Consider the following 23,783-nt stretch of genomic DNA (forward strand, 5'->3'; position numbering starts at 1 on the left):
AGAACACAGTTCATGAGCTCATATTTCTCCAATCTATTTCATGAAATAGATCACTTTAGCATTTCCTAATATTGTCAGGAGTGTTATGGTAGGGAACAAACCAATGTTGGATTCAGTAACTATGTGCCTTAAATCATTGCTATTAGAGACTGAATAAATATTGAAATTACCACCAACTATGATGTAACAGTTAATTATATTTACTCTTCTGTATAATTGTGAGCAATAAGCACAACTTCATAGTAATTGCTGTAAGTCTTTATTGTTATGGAAAACTAAAATTTTTTCTCAACTGGGCACTGGTGCCCACAAAATAACATTTATTATGTGTATTATGTACAGGAAAATACACTAAGTTCTGGATTACAACTTCTGTACACAATAGATGTTGAGTACAAATTGCAGAACAGAAATATTTGATGATTTAAAAAAAAAAAAAAAAATTGTTTCTTAATTAATAGATATAAAATACACAAAAATTAATGACATATAAATGTGTACTGTTGTCAAAGCTCTACTGTCATCACCACCTCCCAGCATCAACAGCCTCTTCTTGCCATGGGACAGTACCTATGGAGTTGAAATACATCTTGAAGTCATCTCTGGCTTTCAATGCATCTGCAGCTGCATGCCATCCATGTTGTCATGGAATTCCTTCCATCGTTGAGTCCATAGATATGTTATGTATGTCTCCTGGCACATACCATCTGGGATTTTGCTCCAGAATAAAATTGTGCAAAACATAGCAAGTTCTGATGATTGTGTCAACCTTATTTGGAGATAAACGAATTGGGTTTAGTAGAACAACAAATTTGTTTGACATTATGCCGAAAGCATTCTCCACTACTCTCTGGGCCCTGCTTAATCTATAATTAAACACCTTCTGTTCTTTTGACAACCCTCTCTCTGGATCGGGTTTCATCATATATGGTTTGAGGGCAAAAGCATCGTCTGCCACAAATACATATGGCAGGTAAGGCCCATTGAAACACTCCACTTTCTCAGGAGGCAGCAAATTCATGTTATTGCCCTGTAAGGCCTCTGATAGTTTGCTTTGGTTAAAAATTGCCCCATCATGAACTCTACCATTGGCACCAATGTTTGTATATAAGAACCTATAATGGGCATCAACGACCGCCAGGAGCACAATGCTGTTGTGGCCTTTGTAGTCTCTGAAGTAGGCACCTGCTGCTCTCGGTGCCTGGAAGGTTACCTTTTTACCATCAACTGCACCTATGCAATGGGGAAATTGCCACAGCAAATTGAATGAGTGCGCTACTTGCTTCCACTCGTTAGCCGTGTTTGGAATCTGAAACAATATATTTCCATTGCACATTAATATCATTAGTGGACATCTTGTAAAGTCCTATCTTAGAATCCAGACAGGTAATGCAAACTCTAAAGTTTTAAATTACTCAAAAAAGAAACACAGTTCTCAACACCAGATAAAGTGATTCAGTCTATTGAGAACAGTTGTAACATGCAGCACCAAAACAGAACATGATGTTCCCTTTCATTAAAGTCATTCACTTTATAGCTACTATTCTTCTCCAAAATGTGAAGTCTATGACTAATAAGTACACCTGCTTCACACTGATCTACAGTCCTTGCACAGCTTATAAGTAGTACGCATTAGAGACCACTGATATGGACACAAATACAGCATGTAGCACTGTCAGCATACAAATGTGGAAGTTGCTACTGTAGATCTAGCTGCCTAACAGGGGGAGGGGGGAAGAGACAGGGCACACATTTTAAAGCTGTAGAAGATCTGATTGCATATAGCACAGATAAATGGTCGAATCAATATCCTTTGAACTAACCAAGGGAAGTTAATCAGTCTGTGCATGTACTGCTCGCTCACTGTAATGTGGACACTTTCTTCAATATGTTAAGGCATGGGAAGAGGCTCAGTCCCAAAGAACAACAATTTATGTACACAAGTCATGAATATTAGAATTAGTGTTCATGGTGAAATTAGTTAATACTTCCTGAACATTGTGAACACTTGTTGTGGCACAAATGGTGAACACTGCAACTAGGGTATCTAAAAGATTAGCATTGTTTAAGACCATGTACTTCAGGCAAAACTGTACAGGTTTATGAAAGATTTTCGCATCTCTGATTATAACTGTCAACTAATTAAGCAAAAGACAGGCTCCATAAAGCTGGCAGAACTGCCAGCCTACAAAAGGATCTTCTCATAACTTCAAATACATACTTTCTCTTGGGCATTGGTAATTCAAACTTAGCAATCAAGTGTATATGGAAAACAATGAATATGCACCTTGTTGAAATTAATTTTTGGCATTCCCTAGCTATCTATCATGGGTTCAAACTGCAGATACTGGTACTGCTTGGTGAACAGAAAACCATTCAGTTACAAAATAATATATAATGCAGAAAATAAAAATCTGAGTGGGATGTGTGAAAACACAATACTAAAGAGACATACCTCGATATAACATACAAATTTATGATGGGAGTAAACAGAAAATCCCCAGCAACTGGCAAATTTTATGAATCAGTTTTCTCTGGTAAGGTGGAGTTGCAGGAAAAACAAAAAACCTCAAAACAATTTTATCAGGGAATGAAATTGTACAGTACATTGCACAAGGAGATGAAAAAGATTTCTAAAATACATCATTCAGAAGAGGCAGCTAAAATGTACTTCAGGAATAACACATACTGCACTATTAACAATTACCGTATAGTAACAGTTAATAACAAAAGGGGACAATTACAACTCCTATTGCATTAAGTGATCACAATGTACTACTCTCACAGAGAAATCATCTACCTAGACCTAAAGTGTAAGATAGTAATGTCTTTCTCCTGAACTCAACATGTCATTCATCATGCTGGGATGCTGACTTAGTTTTACAGGTGGACATGAAGAGGTGTAGCTGATGTCTACGGGCATGGAACCACTTTTTTGAACAAACTGGAGTGAGTGCATGGAGCACAGCAGCATGTGTTTGGTTGATGAGTTATTAGCTGGTGTCCATAGAGTGTAAAAGTCTAGAACAGGGCCATGCCAAGACTAACGCTGGCCATCATCTAGGCCTTAGCCTCCATAGTTTGTGGAGTGATAAACTATGTTTCATATTACTGTATAAGTTATCTGGTAAAAAGTGTGAATTATTGAAACAACATTGTATAACAGGGACCAACCTAGTGATGCAGTGCAATTGTATCGGGGAGGATGGAGTTGCTATGTCCAGCTATCCTGATTTGGGTTTGATTAAATCATTTAAGGGAAATGCTGGGATGCTGTCCTACCCTCATAAAGACATAATTACATATTCTGTGTGTATGTACATATCAGCTATCTACTTTCATTAGCCCTATATCATGGTTAATATATTACTGCACTGAGAGAGGATCAAAATAAATAACCATGATCACAACAAAAATCGGACAGCACTATGTACTTAAAGCATTACTCTTCCTAATGCACCCAAAATTTGATAGTAGGATTACCGTAGCCAATTAGTACTAAATATGTGAAAGGTACGCAACACATTACCTTTATGCACTTGTTTCCCAAATTATTAAGAATTGCCTGCAGCGTTTCTGGAATGATTTTTGACAATGTATTTGGCGCAATTCTTATTGCATAACCCAGAGACTGGAACGTTTCTCCAGTCGGAAAAGTCTTAAAGTGACTGTCAGTCTACAACAAAATAAGCACCGGTATAAGCAAAACAACATTACACACTGGATGTTTTTGTTATCAACGAAGATTTATGTAAAATATACTTACCGATAACGGTTTTATAGATTGTCTCATGTTGGTGTCTTGGCAGCAAATGTCACTGCCAATTATACTCAGTAACTTCGAAAACACGTCTTCATCCATTCTCGTGAAGTTCCGAAAAGACTCTGCGTCTTGTAATCTAAGTGAGAAAATAAGTTACATTAGGGCAGTAATTGTATACAAAAAATGATTCAAATGGCTCTGAACACTATGTGACTTAACGTCTAAGGTCATCAGTCCCCTAGAACTTAGAACTAATTAAACCTAACTAACCTAAGGACATCACACACATCCATGCCCAAGGCAGGATTCGAACCTGCGACCCTAGCGGTCGCGCGGTTCCAGACAGCAGCGCCTAGAACCGCTTGGCCACCCCGGCCGGCAATTGTATACAAATTAAAAAAAAAAAAATTATTTATGCAAAAACTGAAGGTTGACACTATATTTTAACAGTTCCCAACACAAATATTGAATGCCCGACAAATTAGTGTTGTTGAACAACTACTACTAGCACGTACCTCAGTTCATGGTGCAGCATATGAATTGTTCCTCTACCATTATCGCGCTGCCGAATCCACTGGCGTGTCCATAAACTTCTGCAGTGCTTTCTCCGCTCATCTTCCACAATAGCCAATAAAGCCAACACAGCTAATTGAGTTTGATCCATATTCACTTGGTGAAACGTGTGCTTCGTGCGCTGGGCATAAAACTCACGTGCTAAATAAATTCAACAACTGCTGCTGGATCGTGCTGAGAGCTCAAGATCACGTTAACTGACTCATCTCGTGTTCCAGCTGTGCTGTGCCTCATGACATGGTGTATCCCGTTTGCGTGCACATCAACATGAGTTGTCTCATCCCGTGTGCAAGCGGCTTAACTGACATAGAACTTTCATCCATTCTTCCATTTAATTTCTGGTGAGTGAAAACTGAAAAATGTGTTCTAGTGGGGCAAAAATATGTTAACTGAATTTGCAATCTGTGATAAATTGTACACAAAAAACTTTTCAGTCATAATACTAGGCGACTTTAATGTCAATTTCCTGAACTAAAGTTATGACAGAATGGAGCTGGGGCAACTAATGAGCTGTTACAATCTAATGCAAGTAGTTAAATTTCCCACTAGGGTAACTGACCACTCCAGTACTCTAACTGATAATGTGTTTGTTGATAAGTCTAGGCACAGTAGCTTGACAGTCAGTCAAGTCCTAAATGGGCTGTCAGAGCATGATGTTATACTTCTGACAATCCCCTATTTAAATCTTAACAGAAAACCAAAAGCTATCTGGAAAAATGTGAGGCCAATAAATAAAGAAACAATGGAGACATACAAGCAGAAGCTACAGTTAGTTGACTGGTCTGAAGTATTCAACCTAGCAGATGTCAACACAAAATTTAATGTATTTATTAATTTAACATCAAATCTTTTTGAGGAGGTGTTTCCAAATAAAAGAGTCAGAGAAAATCAATGTAACCCTGGATTTAAGCCATGGATTACCCAGGGTATCAAAATTTCATGTAAAAAAAGAAGAGAATTGTATGCCTCAGCCACACAGTCTAACAATACTGCAGTGATGGGGCAATATAAAGTGTACTCTAAGATATTAAGGAAGGTGATCCAGAAATCTAAAAGTATGTATCTAAAAGAGGAAATTGACAAATCAAATAACAAAATGAAAACCATATGGAAATATGTTAAAAGCGAGACAGGGGAAAAGCCTATCTGCCAAAGAAGTGATTAGCTTAAGAACTGGGAGCCTTTCGGTGGATGCTCCTGAAATGGTGGCCAACCAAATAGGATACCAGGGTTCTGTAAAGAACGCCTCAGAATACTTGCATAACACCTTAACTAACAAAATAGATGAGACGCATCTTCGAAAAACTACAGTGATAGAATTAGAAAAAATAATTATGTCTTTAAAATGTAAAAATTCTGCTGGAGTTGACAACATTTCCAGCAAGTTACTGAAAAACTGTTGTAAAGAAATAAGTACAGTCCTCTGCCATATTAGTAATACGTCACTGGAAGAAGGTGTTTTTCCTGACAGGCTAAAATATGGGCTTATACGACCAATTTATAAAAAGGGAGGAAAGACTGAGGCTACAAACTATCGACCAATTTCCTTACTCTCATTTTTCTCCAAGGTACTAGAGAAATTGATGCATAGCACAATGGTTGAGCATCTTAGTAAATATAACATCCTCAGCAATAGCCAGTTTGGCTTTCAGAAAGGGGTATCAACCGTGGATGCAATACATGCCTTTGTTGACAATGTTATGGAAGCCATAAATAATAATATGATGACGGTTGGAATATTTTGCAACCTGTCAAAAGCTTTTGACAGTGTAAGTCACCATATTCTCTTGAGTAAAGCCAAGACCCTAGGAATGGGTAGAACCCTAGGCACATGGCATGAATCCTATCTGTGCGATAGAAAGCAGAAAGTAATCGTGGAAGGACTGCATGGTGGCCAGGTAACTTCCGAATGGGGCTCCATTACTGCAGGAGTACCCCAAGGCTCAGTATTGGGCCCACTGCTCTTTCTAATATTTATAAATGACTTAGCACTATGTACACAATATGGGAAAATACTCTTGTTTGCTGACACCACCACCTTATCAGTTAATAATCTCTCAGGGAATGTGTCAAATGAGGCTGCAAATAAAGCTTTTGCAGATTTGACAAACTAGTTTGAAACCAATGGCTTTACAGTCAACCTAAAAAAGACAAATTACCTTCATTTCTCTTCTAACACAAATGTTACTAATGAAATGAACCTAAAAATGGGTGATCACGAGATTTTGAAGGTTGAGTCCTCCAAATTCTTGGGTCTGCTCATAGATAGCAAAATGAAGTGGCACCACCATATTCTCTTGAGTAAAGCCAAGACCCTAGGAATGGGTAGAACCCTAGGCACATGGCATGAATCCTACCTGTGTGATAGAAAGCCTTGAGAATAATTTCAGACACTAGGAAAATGAGCACAATAAAAACTGCATATTTTGGCTATTTTCACCAACTTATAGCCTATGGTATAATATTTTGGGGAAATCAACCAATAGCAAAAAAGTGGTCCATGCACAGAAGCGAGCAATAAGAATTATGTGTGGAGTACATCCTAGGCCCTCGTGCAGGGATCTGTTTAGAGCTCTACAAATTCTTACAACACCTGCCCAATATATTTTTTCCCTGATGTGCTTTGTTTAAAAAAATAGCAACTTATTCAAAATCAATAGCTCATACCAGAATTATAAAACCCGAAGGAAACTGGTTATCCATTATGAGCTAAAAACGAACAGCATGGTCCAGAAGGGGGTTCTATACAGTGGCACCAAGATTTTTAATGCCCTCCCACCGCACATTAAAGAACTGGTTGGAAACATGCCAAAGTTTAAAGAAAATCTGAAGTTCCTTTTAGATGAATCTTGTTACAGTATTGATGAATTTCTTAGCAAAAATGCATAGAATCTCTCGTTTGTGCTTAAACCTTACTGTGTGACCTCTACAATTGATTAATCTTACTCTGTAAGTACAGTGTAACTTAATACAATACCCAAATTTATGCATGTCTGTATATGACACCTGTGTAACTTAAGAACAATACCCAAATTTATGTATGACTGTATATTCTTTCAGATGTCCTGTATCTTAACTAATATGTAAGGGTATATGCTAAACTTCACAGTTTCTTTAATCTAATGATAAGATCAATGTATCTGTGCACAAAACAATAATCTGCAAAAATCTTGACTCGTTCTATATCCAGGGATATGTTCCCATACGGATCTATGGAACACGAAACGGGATAAATAAATAAATACATGCTTTGTTGGCATGCTTGTAACTGAGAATTATGCTTAAATGTAACAACAGTGAAATTCGAGAACTAAGCTTAAACGTAATAACAGTGAAAAGTATTATTTTATTGTAAAAAAAACACTTGTGTGTTTACAAATAATGATGCATGCAAAAATACGTATTTTCAACTGAAATAAGTCACAAACGTCTGCGTTTCTCTATTACATAATTTAGTTTTATCACAGAAAGTTTATCACACAAGCATTTTATGTATGGTGCGAAAAACTGAAACCTAAGGCTGTGCTTTCTTTGTTAGTATCTATACAGCTGTAAGGGGAAGCAAATGAAACTAGTGACAGTCGAACGATAGTTGGTTTATAATCTGCAGACTTCTTTATAGGAATCGCCACACGCTCTACAATACGTGTTTCACCAATAATTGCATTGCATATTTCGTGCACCAAATGACTTTCTTTCACAGAAGAGTCGTTGATGTTTCTATGCCACTTTACAACACACACATTAATGGGTAATAACAATTAAAACCAATCCCACGCTACATCACATCAATTTTTTTCTGTGTTTCTGATAATTTACTGGCTAGGAAGTCTCGTTTTCTTCGTAGCCACCATATACGAAATTCTTTCATTTTGTATCCAAGTATGAAGCCCGTTAAAAATGTCACTGTTAAAACCATCTTCAATCTACCTTCTGATATCTCAACCATTTTTGTTGCAAGTAAAAGTTCTTTCGTCAAGGTAAAAAAGGGACATCAACTAGATCAGTAGACCCCGATGATTTCATATCAGAACATTTAAGTATGTGATATCCGGTTTTTATTTGTCGTACAAATATTATTCTGGATTAATTCATGACGGAAAAAGTGATTAATTATTATTTCCGCTACAAAAATTAAATGACAAATGTCATCCTTGACACGATGCTGTACCATGTCGCTATTCTTTTGTTCGTTATTACGTGAATTGTTGGTTTGCAATAGGTTAGTGCACCGGGAAAGCGAAAGTGTGTTGTATAGATTTTTGTGGGCGTTAGTGTTGAAGGCAAGTACATTTTTCATTCAGCTAACGATTATTGTGTGTGGACATACATAAGTTTTTTATGTTAGTTTTGCTTTCTCTCCTGCAATGTCCAAAATTAATTTTAGTTTGTATGGAATCTCGTGGAACTGTGTTGTGTTAATTAGTTGACTTTAGTTTCGTCTTATCGCCAGAAATAACATGCCGCTTTTCTAAAAAGTATATAATATTTACTTAAGTAGATAAGAATATCCTTGTAAAGGAAGCTGCCCATGAAATGCAGAACGTAGGTGTATACCTGAAAAATGTTAGGTGTCTCCCATTTGTTTCCTGACGTGAAATAGATTGAAATGAGTTTGTGGCATGGAAAGATATAATGTCCAATCCTACAATCCAAATTGATAAAGTGAATGGGATGGACATGCATTGGCCCACACACAGTAGGTTGGAAGGAACTGGAAATCTTCCCAAAGCACATTGCAAACGATAAGGCTTAGCCGACAATTATTCTTTTATGTATTTTTATATATGTCGCAATCACAATATTCATTAGGCCCAGGAAATGAAGATGGTAAAGTATTACAGTCCATACTGATTGGTAATTGTGGAACTGCATAGCCTACATATTTTAAAGCACGTGATAAGAAACAAAAATTACAGAGAGAGAGAGATAATATTGAGCACGAAAGAAAAAACCTTGGGAAAATGACAATTTTTGGGAGGAATTTGCATTTTTTCTTCGTTGTTAATCTCTTGTTATTTGCTGCCTGCAGGAGAGGCGTTCTTCTTGCAAGAAATTTTCATCATGATTTTATTTATGCAGTACTGTGAGTGTAATAAAGCGTTTTCTTGATAAACAACCAAATGAGCAGCCCTCTTGTGTGCATTCTTCTGCCACATGGTTTGAGAGTTAATCTTTTTATCCTCTTAATTTCGTATGTTTATCATTTATAGCTTCCTTTTAAGCAGTTTATTCACTCATTGATTGCACCATATACCGTAGTGGTTTGTCCATCTGCTTCACAAAACATTTTCACAATATCACACTGCGAAACAGCGTTGTCAGAAATCTGTGAGGATCAGTTTCAGTTTTGGGTGAACATCAGCAGTGTGTAGTTAATCTGGATTTTTTGATAGTTTGTGTGCATGATGTATTTATGTACTATATTAACTTACGTGTGTTGTAATTGATGCCAGAGTGGGTGTTTGAGATCTTGAATCCAGAAATTGAATTACCCATAGAAATGTGGTAGTGCTATTTGCTTTGCTGTGTTCTACAAGGCATTCTGGAAAGTAAGTACAGATAGGAAAAAAATATTTTTCAAACACAAAATTTATTTTTGTGAGGAAGAGCATTTCTTGTACAATTTTTCTACATAGTTGTTACCATTGTTCAGACATGTGTCACAATGGGAAATCCACTTTTGTATGCTCTCTTCATAGAAAGATGTCACCATTGAAGACGGCAATTGCTGAAAACCATCTTTTTGCACAATCATTACTGTCAAAGTGTCTTCCTCTATCTTAAAGTTCAACAAGTGGTAGGTCAGAAGATGTGGGATCAAGGCCCTGTGGCAAATGATCGCACTGCTCTCAACTGAATTGTTGATAAGATTTTGAGTGACACCAGCAGAATAGTGTGTGGTGTTATGGAGCAATGCAATGTCTTGCCTTTTGTTTTGAACTGTGTGCTGAAGTTTTCTGAGCATTTCACAGTATCATACCACATTGACTATTTCACACCTGGGAAGGATTTCAACAAGCAGAAAACTAAGCACAAAATGGTGTTCAGCAGTGGCTGTCTTCACTGGCAGCATTGTTCTCTGAAGAGTATAGGAAAGTTGATTTCTTGCTGTGAAAGATGTCTGAACAGTGATGGTGACTACATAGAAAAATTGGTTGAAGAAATGCTCTTCCTTGCAAAAAGAAATTCCAGTCTGAAAAAAAAATGTTTTTATGAGTTTTTTCTGAAAGCTTTGCTTACTTTAGAAAGTAGAACTAGATATGTATGTCTGTAGGCTTCCAGTTTCCTTGCTTACAACTGTTGGTAGCTAGTTACCATACGTATTTATCACAATACTGGACAGGCTTTGAACTCTAGGGAAACATTCAGAGTGCTCATCAAAATTATTCCCATGTTATGTCTCATGATTCAGCGTTTCTCAGTTTTTTCTTAACAAAAACAGCAAAACTGTTGGCATGGTTGCCTAAAAAGATCAGTGATCATGTAAAGTTACATACTGTAATGTTACTACTGCTATGCAGTATTTACAAAATTGATTTCTGTACATATTTTATCATATTGAACTGTGGCTTGCAAGATGTAACGAATATGTCAGAGATAGATGAAAAAGGCAATGTGTGAGTGTAATTTTTGCATGTGTATTAAGTTTTTCCTCATACCAGAGTACTTTCAGTGATATAACTCTGTTGTGAGAGATAAAGTGGTGTAACAGGAGGCAATGTGACCTTTTTTTTTACATTGAATCTTCCTGTGAGCAAAAACATGAGTCAAATTAATGGCTTCATCTGAACATTTCTCTCAGATAACATTTCCGTGCGCATCCATGAAGTAGTCCACTTACGTTTAATATCTTCCTTAGAGTAAACACACCCTTCCTCCCACCCAGCCCCTTCTGCTCCCCTCCCGCTTTCCCAATTCCCCCACCACGGACTCCCTTATTAGCCGGTAAGAAGTTAATGTTCATGAGGAGTGTTCGAAACACTCCGATTATGTGGAATGTACGAAATAGTGTATGAAGTTATCGCCACACAGTGCTCTTTTCCTTCTGCACAAGTGCAGATGCATGGAAACAAAAGCAAATGCACAAAGATTAGTGAAACAAACTTACTATACACATGTGTGCTTTCATGTCCACACATTGCCTAATTGTAGAAGCAATCTGCTGTTGATCCACATTTTGTTCTGTTTTTATAGTGGTGACAGACCTCAAAAAAGGGAGGCAGGATGTAACTATGGGTAAAGTGCTATATAAATAACAAAAGTGGTGAAGAGGTTATGATTGCAAATTTCTGAAGACTGTAATAGAGATTCTGATTTTTTTGCTTGGGAAACTGAGAATGTGTATCTTCAGGGAAGCTACTGTTACATGTAATGCAGTTTTTTCAGCAGTATGGCAGGCAATAATGTTTTGTTATTTAGTAACCAGTGATCGCATATATGTTTCAGCTACTTATTTTACATTTCAGGGGTTATTTCTGAAACCATTGGTTAGTTGGCTTTTGTAATGCAATTTATATTTTATTTTACAAGACCAATATTTATACAATTTCTCTCTCTCAAAAAGTGCTTGGATTCTACAAATTAGGGAAGGTCATAGACCCAGAATCCACTACAGTGAAGACTGTGTTTTCCAAATTTGTATTTGCATCCTCAATGTCCTGCAATTCAGTTTCTAGTTTTATGAGCTCCACCTGTGCCATCTCTTTCAGTTGTAATCATGCCTCAGTTTTTGCCCCATAAAGTTGCCAGAGCATGAATAATCGTTCAGTTTTTTACATGCACTTTTAATAATGTTGTAGGCTACTTCTCTGTTTTCCTACACAAAAATTTATCATATTCTTTAAGTCATATGATCAGAAAATTTTTATCTAGTTTTTATTTTCCGCCATGTGAAGACTCCACTTGGCATTACGGGTATCACATCTCAAATTTTTGTTCAGATAATCTTTAGAAGCAGAGCTCTATACAACTTTCGTCTGTCTGTGTGTAATCTGTACATTTCAGTGCACTTCCTTCAACATCAACAGGTGTCATTGTACATAAATCAACTAAAAGCATTACCAACATGATACAGAATGAAACACACGATGGGCACCATCTGCTTGTTATTGGCTAAACAATGGAAATTATTAACATTAATGATAGGAAGCAATGCTCTATGATGCCCACTTTTATTTCAAACAAATTATGGGTGCGTACATGCACATGAATGCTTGCGCTGCTGGAAATTTGCACCGCATGCTAAAGTTGAACAGAAAAAAGGCATTGTGTAGGTGCACATTAAGAGTATTTATTGCTAATTACTGACCAATTACATATGTGTTGTTTATATTAAACTTGTACTTTATGCAAGGTGATACATTATTTCAACCTTAAGCACATCAAATCACTTTTAGGCAGTTTTAGCTGTGTGAATGACTCGTTAAAATCATGGAATATGCAAGCTGTTACTGGGAAGTACACCTGCCTGTAGAATGATCATTATTATCCAAAATGGTTACCTTTCCTTTCAGTGTTGCCATAAAACTAATGGAAAACAATAATGCAGTGACCCAAAACTTTATAGAAACAGTCATCCTTCTTCCTCCTCTTCACATTTGGTAGAAGTGTTGGCTCTATACACCTTTCACCTTTGTTCCTCTTGATAAATAAACATTCCTTACAATAGAGAGCAATGTAAAAGTAAAAGCATTACATCTCATTACATGTTTGGAGTTGTCAGCACTTGGAAGTTGTCATCTTTACATTCTGTTGACTTATAAAAGGATTGACAAAAACTTTTTACTATGAATTTTTTGGTTTATATCTGCCGTTCCCATGTTACTAATTTGTTTTCTGCTTTCGCCTCTACTGCATATTGAGCTCAGCGGTCACTTCTTTATTAATGGTCTTTAATTAGGGCTTACAATCATCTTAATGATCTCTCTTTGTGATGGTAAGTTCAAGTTTTTTTCCATTATAACATTTAGCTAACAGTATTTTGCCTGTTGAAGTAATCTGTCATGATATATATGTGCAACAATGTACGTTAATAATAGAGATTTTGTGGCAGCTGGCTTCTCAAGATTTTTAGGTCCACAGCTCATGGTCTAGTGGCTATCAGTGCTGCCTCTGGATCACAGGGTCCTGGGTTCGATTCCTCATCAGGTTGGGGATTTTCCCTGCCCGGGGTCTGGGTATTTGTGTTGTCCTCATCATATCATCACCATCACTCGTGACAGTGGCAAAATTGGAATGTTAAAAAATTGGGACTTTGTACAGGCACTGTTGACCGCGCAGTTGAGTGCCCCACAAACCAATCATCATCATCATCTTGAGATTTTGTAATATGAGGTGAAGCCAAGAGAGAAATTCAGTGCAAATTGTTGTGTTGTCATTAGCCTTAGGAGTGAAATGCTTATTATTTTATCCAATTTCAGTGCATCTAGAAGTTACTGAATAGTCATGGATTGAAGGAGACCACTCTTTTGATCAAAAAGTATTTACATTCTACTAGAATGTTCCTACAACTGGTTGGTTGCATAATCAGCATTGCAGTGGTAGAAAGGTCTTCAGATGATAATTGGAAAGGGGTTGTGAAATTCTCACTATATGACACTTAATTGTTCACCTCTTGGAATCTAAGGAAACAAGGGAAGGGAGACTAGTGTAAGCCAGAAAAGAAGTATAGAGGATATGTGAGTGTGTCTGCAGTGTGGTGCAAAACATGTATTGTCTCCCAGATGAAAATATTGAGGTCTTTACATCTGTAGTATGTTCATAAAAAGTGTTTCCCATAATGGGAAATGGCAGTGCTCAAGTACTGATCTACTGGTTTTCAAATGAAATGGTGAACCTTCTGGTTCTTTATTGCTGATAAACATACTATAAGTGACTAGTGCACTCAGAATACCTGTACTTGTTTTTCATATACTCATCTTTGTCCAGCTGTGCTGAGTTTCTCCTATACCACTCTTTCCAGATCCGAGTTAACTGTTTCTAGGTGCTGAAATATTCATTTCACTGATGTATCCCTTTTGGAGTAATATTTTTGCACAGGCATGTATCATCACCCACATCCTCAAACCAGTCTTCAGACTGATGACTACAACATCCCTTTTTTAGTATATTTTCATTTCAGTGCCCTTGTCCCAATTTTGGCATTCTTCCACTTTTATCTTCACTGTATATCCCATGGCCCTTGGTTTACTTCAGGACAATCCATTGCAATGGGTATTTACTTATTGGAACTTCTTTCTCTGTTCACATCAGTTCAATACCAGTATGAAATTTTTATTTGATAAAGCTTTCTTCACCATCACTAGTCTGTATCCTGTTCAGTATTGCAGGGGTAACACTTAGCAGAGGCACATGGAGGTGTGGTGCAGTTTCCTCATCCCATATGGAACACACACACACACACACACACACACACACACACACGCACATTCATTTTGTTTGACTCAAACTCGCAAACTATTTGATATACATAGATAGAACTGGCATCAGTATATGCTTTGAGAGCTGACCCAATGTCTCATTTCATCTTTATTTGCAGAAACAGAATCTTATGATTCACAGAAATGCGCTTCCGGGTAAATGTTATTGAACTTTTAACAGGTGGCAAACTTTTTGATTATTAATTTTAGCTGACCACATTATGCATCCAAAATATTAAGAAGAAATCAGATTTTCATCTGCTCCAAATTGGAACTATGTATGAGAGACCTCTAACAAAAGATAAATTGGGTTAAATGTGACTTGTAATTCTGAGCTCAATCTTCTGTATCTAAGCAGTTACCCATTCAGTTTTGTTATGAGAAGCAGATCGCTAGCTGTATCAATGACCTGTAATCAAATTTTCTGATCAGCTTCCTTATTTCTATCATAACTAAAATAATTGAGATGATAAACTGCAAATAGTCCAAGCAGCTTTGGGACAAGAATAACAGTGAGGGAGGGGGGAACACACACACACACACACACACACACACACACACACACACACACACAGCCATTATGTTGCAAACAGCGTGGGAATTTTGTTGGTGAAAGGAACTTCATTCGGAGAAGTTGCTTACGTCAAACCATAGCAAAATTTAATTTCACTATACACCTACTTACCATTCTAAACCACCCACTACGAATATTCAGCTGAATCTGCCTGTGCGTCAGTGCTGTGAGGATAGTGGAGAATCCCTTTGACATCTCTTGTCGTTATCATTGTTTCTTTGTCACTTTCTTATTTAATGAAATGATTATTTTGCTCCAATTTTCTAAAATCTCTTCGCTCTGCCATTCATTTCCCATGATGCCCTGCATGTGATTGACAACTTTCTTCCAGTCTCCAGAGGTAACTATTGTTACAGACAGGGTAGATAATTATTATTCAGGCAAGTATTTTTCATCTAATTCCCAGTGAGTGACATTGTTAACAACTAAGGTGGAAAACAAAATCGACACACTGTTAAATGAAGAGATCAGAGTGTTTCAGGCCTAAGCTTCACTGTCTCGAAAAATAAAATTTCATTGTGTATTGACTGAACATTGTTAAGTGCATGTACTGGTGAACAGTTTTGTTGATTTTTCAACAGATGGTCCATTAATGTGAGCATATTTTATATTATTGAAATTTATTAACTTGATTTATAGATTTTTCCAAATCTTTATTTTGCTACCCAGTAGAAGTTACCTCTTGTGGCTTAGGCTTGAATCATTCTGACCTCTTCAAATTATCATGCTTTAACTAATGTTAAAAATAGAACTGATAAGGATGGAACAGATAAATTTTGGGATGAACTTTACCAATTTGTAACAACCGTACATGCTATGAATATAAAATTCTACTTGGAGATTTTAATGCTAAGATAGGATGAAAGAAGAAACATCAAAAAGTGTGGTGGGACAATACCAGTGCATAAACTTACAAACAGTCTGGAGAACATTTATTTGAATTTTGTACAACACATGGGTTGGCTTTGGGGACATGGAAATATCCCAGTGTCAAGCTAGGAGAGTCCCAGATAATGTGGCCATGGATCAGAAGTTTCATAAAGAAATATATAAATTTAAAGTCCTCTGTGGCATCAATATTGATTCAGATCACTACACGTCAAAAATTGAAATCAAACTAACATCTAAAAGAAGAAAAAAACCTTATAAGTTAGAAAAAGAACTTGTGATCTTAATTACATTATTAACAATCCAGTATATAACTAGAGGTCTAGAACAGCTTTCAGTGACTATCTAGGAGCAACTGTCAATGGATTAAAAGCCTTGACTGGAGAAGTTGCTCCCGCGTGAAGCTGGAAGAAACATGCTTGATGGAATGAGGAATGCGATCTTGCAATTCTACGCAGGCTTAAAGCTTGGTTAAGCGACCAATAAAAGAAAACTGAAAATTCCAGAGAGAGATTAATCAGTGCTAGATGATCAATGGCTAAAGAAATTAAGAGTCAAAAGGAAATTTCATCAGGACTCGATAAAATTGGTCAAGGGGGCTTTCGGTCATCGTAAGATGAGAGATTACTATTGGGCATTTAAACAGTGCAGTCGAAATATACTCCACCCACTCTTATGATGATGAATAAAGGATGTGAATGGAAAGGTAACGCACAACAATTATGAAAGTTCAGTGATTTTGGCTAAATACATCAAACAGTTGCTAAATAGTTCTGAAACTGAACATTATTTGGAATTTGACTCTTGTTGGAGAAGTGAAATGCATCTAGAAAAAATTATACCCTTACATCCATATGAACTGGCAGGATCACAATAAAGAGGCAAAAAATGGAGTGGGGTTTGAGTTTCACAAAGACATTGACCCAGTTACAGATGTGAGTCTTGTAAGAGCAAGGATAATTAGAGCAAGAGTGAACTTGGGAAAGAATAGTCTTACTATACTCCAAGTTTACACACAAGGGTGCAGTGAGGAAGAAAAAACGAAATTCCTTGAAGAACTGGAAGATCACATAAGAGAAGGTAACATTACGATAATTGGGGATCTGAATGCTCAGATCGGCACAGATAGAAATGGATAGGAGGAGGTGATGGGCCCTTTTGGATATGGAAGGCGAAATGTTGAAGGAGAAGAAATTCTAAATCTGTGCATAAGGAATCATCTTTTAGTGAAGATAGCCATAAGGTTACTAGATACGGCTGGGATGGCAAATCTAAGACAGTTATATACTATATATTAACGGACAAATTAATTGGAGGAAAAGTAAGGGACACTAAAGTCATACAAAGTGAGCGCTTGGATAGCGACCACAGGTTACTAGTAGGTGGCCTAAATTATAAGATGCAAAGATGGAATGTTGTACAGAGAATGCCAAAAATTAAGGAGTGGAACTTGAAAGAAGAAGAAAATACGAAAAGTTGCCAAAATCTTGTAGCACAAAAATTGCCAAAAATCGAAAGGGGTAGTGTAGAGGAAGAGTGGAACCTATTTAAAACATCAATAGTTAACAGTGCTGTGCAGATATGTGGCAAAACAGAGGGTTACGTGAAAGACAAAGAAACCAGTTGGTGGAACAATATAGTAAAAGATGCAATTATAAACGTAATATGGCAAAGAAAAACATGGAGTTTGAAAAAAGAAATCAGAACCAGGGGCTGGTGCCAAAAGATGAACACAATGTGACAACAGTGGAGAAGGAATACCAACAAAAGAAACCCCAAGCAAAGAGAATTGTGAAAGAAGAAAGGAGAAGCGTTGGGAAATATTCACCCAGAAACTAGAGCAGGGTAGCAAAGGGAACCAAATCTGCTATATAGGTTATTGAAAAGTAAAAGATCTGATAGAGAAGACATCAAAGAGATTGAAACAGAGGATGGGGATATTACCAGGGACATGGAAGGTATCAGGGAAGAGATGAAGAATTATTTTGAAATCTTACTGAATGGGGAAGGCGCACAAGAAATTGACACCGAAGTCATTGAATTAGAGGAGGAGCAGGATCCAATCTCTTGGTTAGAAATTGAGAATTCCCTGAAACTGATGAAAAGTTGGAAGGCAGCTGGAGTAGATGAGCTGACAGCAGATATGATCAAAGCCGCAGTAATCCAAGGAATACATTCGTTACACCGGGTGCTGTGGGTGATATGGAAAGAAAACATAGTGCCAGATGAATGGAAAAAAGGAATTATAACAACATTGTTCAAGAAAGGTAGTAGAAAGAAATGCACCAACTACCAAGGAATCACACTGCCTTAAGATCATGGAAAAAATCATAGAAAAAGGATTGCAGAAAATTCTAGAACACCAGTTAGAGGAACAACAGCATGGGTTCAGAAGTAATAGGGGAACTGATCTCATTTTTTTCCTCTGTCAGTTAATGAAGAATTATTGGGAAAATGGAAAGGTCTTGATAATGGTATTCGTTGATTTAGAAAAAGCGTATGACAGTGTAGCAAGGAATAAAATATGGGAATGCTTGAGAAAACATAATATTCCTGATTCATTAATTAGAAAAGTCCAGATGCTTTACGATGGTTGAGAGAGCAGTGTACAAGTAGGAGGTGGAAGATCAAAATGGTTCAAGACAAAGAGAGGTGTTCAGCAAGGCAGTTTGCTCTCCCCTTTACTCTTCATTACACTTATGGACACAATCATGAAAGAAATCGAGGAGGAAGAAAATTAAGATCTCAGTGCTTTTGTTTTTGCTGATGACATCACCATTTGGGGAGAGACTGTAGCTTCTTCCACCAAGTATGAAATCCATCTGGGACAAGGAAATCCCTCTAAGAACCAAACAGACCAGGTACAAAACTTACCTCCTGCCAATCATGATGTATAGTCTAGAAGCCTGTGTCATAAATAAGAGAGAAGAGAGTCAAATACAAGCATGTGAAATGAAGTTCCTTAGTTCAGCTCTACAACAAACTAGGGGAGATCGTCAGGAGTGATTATGAAAGGAGATACCTGCAGGTGACGTTGACTTCAGAGGAGAGGATGAGTGCTTTGAGATTGAAGAGGCTCGGTCATGTGAAGTGAATGCACCCGACTTGAACTACACGCCAGTATTTGAAGATGAAGGTACCAGGAAGAAGACCGGTTGGGTGGCCTAGAAAGAGATGGACAAATCAGGATAAGGAAGATCTCAAAAGGAGAGGAGTAACATGAGATATAGTGGAGAAGGGGAAAGTTATACCAGGACAGAAACCAATGGAGGCATATCACTCACAAAGTTCCTACCCGGCTCACTGGAAGGCAATCATGATGATGATGATATCCATATGAACTGCAAGGAGCGATTAATTCATCTCGGAATTACAAAGTGGCTGGTAAGGAACAAATACGTGGCAGAATATATAAGTATGCAATTATACAAACTATTCTGAATTTACACAAACATCTTATTGTCGTTTGAAATACTGAGAAATTGTCAGAGGAATGGAATGTTGCCTTAATCCGTCCACTACACAATGTAGAACATAGATCAGATCCAAATAATTATAGAGGTATATCCTTGCTGGATACTGCTAAAAATACTCTGTAAGGTTCTGTATTTCACAATTCATGAACAGCTTGATGGTGAATAAGTTGAATATTAAGGAAGTTTTTGCGCAGGACGGAGCTGCCCTTATCAAATTATTGGTCTAAATGGATAATGAAACACCAAAGGGCCAGCAACAAGAAGTTAGTGATCACCTTAGTCAATTTTTAAAAGAAGCCTATGATAGTATCCATCATGAATCACTACTGTCTACCTTTACAGAATTTGGTTTGTATCAGAAACTTCTCAACCACATTGTGGTCGCCCTTCGAAATACTAAATCGAGAGTAAGGTTCAGAAATGAATTATCTGAACCTTTTCGAGATTTGAACTGGCCTTTGGCCAGGTGATTCATTGTCTCCATTACTATTTAATTATATGCTGGAGAAAATCGTGCTTGAATGGAACAAGATATGTCCACCATCTGTTAAGATTGGAAGAAAGATTTGATTTAATCGTCTTAGTGTTGCACATGATTTGGTGTTGTTAGCAAACAGTATTGATGAAGTAAAGTTTCAGATAGAAGAGCCAGAACAATTAGTGACAAAGGTTGCATTCGAAATTTGTTTTGAAAAAACAGAAATGATGCCCACCTTCCCTGTTGACACATCCTATATTATACTCCACAATGCACAAAAATTAAGGTCACCACTTACTTTGATGTTGTGACACTGAAGTCAATCCACCATCTCCTCTTTTCACATTGTTGTGTAGATGCATTGTCATAAATACAAAATGGTAAGAAGTGTTATTGAGAATAATTGTTGACCAATTTTTGAATATTTGGTATTAGTTAGTCTGAGTCACTTGTAAATTTATCATAATTCATGTATACACTGCAACCTCCTGTACCCTACCAATTTAAAAAGCATGTGAGGTGTCTGCATCCAGTACAATAAGTCTGCTTCACTAGCTGGAAGGCATTACCATTGTCCCTCGAGTTGTCATCTGCCCAGTCTAACTCGAGAACATAGCAACAATTGACCCAAGTATGATCAAGCCCCACTACTTCATCAGTATTTATTCCCCAGACCTGTCTTTAAACTTAAAAATTGGCATCACTTCACAGCTACACCTTTTGAACAGTAACTTGTCGAAAGTCAATTTTCCCTTTCTGTGATGATAATCGTAAACCAGACAGTGTTATTGCATTCACTGTAAATGACTGTACTGGATGTTTGAGAATGAATATGACTGTTTTTAAACAATTATAAAGAATACATCAAATCTTTTAAACAATTATAAAGAATACATCAAATCAAAAAGTGACTCAGTTTTTCTTTACAAGTGTGGAATATGAACACCATTTGCCACTCAGCATAGCAGTTACAGAACAACATGTGGAACGAGTGTGAGGGTCTTTCACATGTAGCCCCAAGAAATCAAATCAGAAGGCTAGTCGTGAATTAGCATTCCAGTGACATTTGTGTGGAGATGCTCATAATTACGACCTTTCCGTTTTTTTACGAGCTCGAAAGTCTACAGACCATGATTTATGTGCCAGCTGTGCAAACAAAATGTTACTGCATGAACATGAAGATTTTCTGGATCATGTCTTCTTCAGTGATGAATCGACATTTCACGTAAGTGGAATTGCGCCCCCCCCACCACACACACACACACACACACACACACACACACACACACACACACACACACATCTTGGGGTCAGCAAACTCCGACAAGGTGGTACAGTTGCAGCGATACTACCATAAATTGAATGCTTTTTGTGTCATATGCCAGTGGAAAGTTTATAGGCCTTTTTTATTTTATTTATTTTTTCCCCCTACTCAAGATTTGGAAAGAACTCTCCTAGCGACTGGATATGTGCCAGTTGACAGATGGTGCTCACATTAAACGCTTGTTACGGTTACTCTTTCATATGATGTATTATTTATAAATGTAAGTTGGATTTAATAAATACTACAGAGCCTTAAAACTCAGATATTCATTTTCAAGCACACTGTATGATGATAAAATCAAACAATGGAAAATCCAGGATGAAATGTTACAATAAGTGTGGCTTTAGCTGCCAGAGACACTCTCTCTCTCTCTCTCTCTCTCTCTGTGTGTGTGTGTGTGTGTGTGTGTGTGTGTGTGTGTGTGTGTGTGTCCGAAAACTTATTTTGTGACAGTCGTTTTTGTTGTGCCTATCTGCAACTCAGTATCCTGGATATGATGAGGTTATCCATACAACATTTGTATCGCTTGAGTTTCCAGCCTTGATTATTTTAGTGCTTCTTATTTGTGCACAAACCTTTTACTGTCAAATCTTCACAACTAAGTTTTTGTGTACATTTGAAACTGCAGTGGTCTGCTATTGTTAATGGATAGAAGTGGGCCAACGTTTGTGAATGGAGATAAGTGGGCCAACAAGGGGTTTAACAACGGGAAATTTTAGTGTCTTTGGGAAAAGGCCTTCAGTTAGTGATGCATTACATATTTCAGACAATACTGGATTTATTATATGGGAACAAATCTTTAGTACTGTATTGGAAACACCATCAAAACCAGAAGAGCTTTTATTCTTGAGAGACCGTATGACCTTCTTAATTTCAGAAGTCAAAGATAGGGGTACATTCATATGATGTAATTTTATGAGAGTTACTACTTCAACATATTGCTGTGATCTTTCTCTTAAACTGTTAGTCCCTATGCTTTATACTATGTTTAATAAATGACTATTAAATACATTTGCTACCTATGACTTGTCATTCATAACCCTTCCATTCAATTCAGTTGTAATGTTACCCTCTTCTGTGGTTGGTTGTCCTGTCTCTTGCTTCACTATATTCCTTATTGCCTTAACTCTGTTGTCAGATGTACTGATTTCCAACTTTATGTGCATGTTTCTTGATTTTCTTAGTAATTTTGAGTAGTTTTTGTAGTGCACAACTACTGCAGGGTTTCTACTTGTTCTTGCCAAAGGATACATTTCCCTTTTCCTTTCACAAGATGCTTTAATGGCCTTAGTGATCCTTGACTTTTTACATGGCTGTTTAATGCCCCTCCTGATTAGCTTATGCGGAAAGCTATTTTCATGTACTGATATGAATTTATCCTGGAATAGATTAAATTTTTTAATAGTATTTTGTTCTTTATAAATTTCATCCCATGTTGTTTCTTGTAAACTACTCTTAAAAATATTTGCCCTGTAGTCACTAATGATTCTGTCTTCCACTGAGGTGTATCCGCACTGTAAGGCACTATGTCATTTATCCTGATTAATTGTGCATCATGATCAGAGAGAGTGTTTGTTACTGGGTAAACAGCATTTTCTTGCTTCGTGCCTCATCAAAGAAAAGATTATCAATTAGGGATCTATTGTCTTTATCCACCCATGTTAAAAAGTTAACTACCGAGAGCAAATTGTAGGATACAGATAAGGTTTCCAGAGCATTTTTCCTACCAGAATCCCTTAGAAAATCTACATTGAAGTCACCACAGACTTGCTGATGTATGACCAAATACAAGCCTATAGAATATCAGATTGGCCTTATACTTGAATTCAAGAATTCTTAATTAATAGAAGACAAGCATGTCATTCTTAACAGACAGAAATCTTGAGGCGTAAAAGTAACATTAGGCCACTTGACCCTCAACAAAAACTAATGTAATGTATAGCCCAGAAATAGGTGGAAAAATGCAGTAACTACATAACTGCAGAACAACACTGGGAGTGCTCACATCTGTTAAATACCCATATCTGGGAGTATGCATATGGAGAAATTTGAAGTGAAATGACCACATCACAGGTTAGACAAATGCTACAGTGTGATTCACTGGAAAAAATCTCAAGAAGTATAGTTCATCTGCAAAGGAGGTTGATTACAAAACCCTTGTTCAACCAATGCATGAATGTTGCTCATCAGTCTGGGGCCTGTACCAGATAAGATTTATAGAGGAAACAGAGAAGATCCCAACAACAACATCCTGTTTCATCACAGCTTCACTTAGTAGAAGCACGA

General features: G+C 37.1%; 2 protein-coding genes across 3 annotated transcripts in view; one reads left to right on the top strand and one right to left on the bottom strand.

The window, feature by feature from the left end:
- Positions 1–240: 240 nt before the first annotated feature.
- On the bottom strand, positions 241–6,871 carry LOC124550917. Its single transcript, XM_047125712.1, has 4 exons — positions 4,279–6,871; positions 3,767–3,899; positions 3,530–3,676; positions 241–1,309 (listed from the first exon to the last, which is right to left on the bottom strand). Exons 1-4 carry the CDS (start codon positions 4,425–4,427, stop codon positions 644–646), a joined length of 1,095 nt encoding a protein of 364 aa, XP_046981668.1. The 5' UTR covers positions 4,428–6,871; the 3' UTR covers positions 241–643.
- Positions 6,872–8,326: 1,455 nt separating this feature from the next.
- Positions 8,327–23,783, top strand: part of LOC124550918 (casein kinase II subunit beta) — a 29,360-nt gene continuing 13,903 nt past the window's right edge. Inside the window, exon 1 of one of the 2 annotated variants that reach the window (XM_047125715.1) lies at positions 8,327–8,619. The gene's annotated coding sequence lies outside the window, so the exon portion shown is untranslated. The remainder of the gene's footprint in view (positions 8,620–23,783) is intronic. The other variant, XM_047125713.1, reaches the window with a different exon arrangement.

The sequence above is a fragment of the Schistocerca americana genome, chromosome 9, assembly GCF_021461395.2.
Source record: "Schistocerca americana isolate TAMUIC-IGC-003095 chromosome 9, iqSchAmer2.1, whole genome shotgun sequence".
Classification (NCBI taxonomy): Eukaryota; Metazoa; Arthropoda; class Insecta; order Orthoptera; family Acrididae; genus Schistocerca; species Schistocerca americana.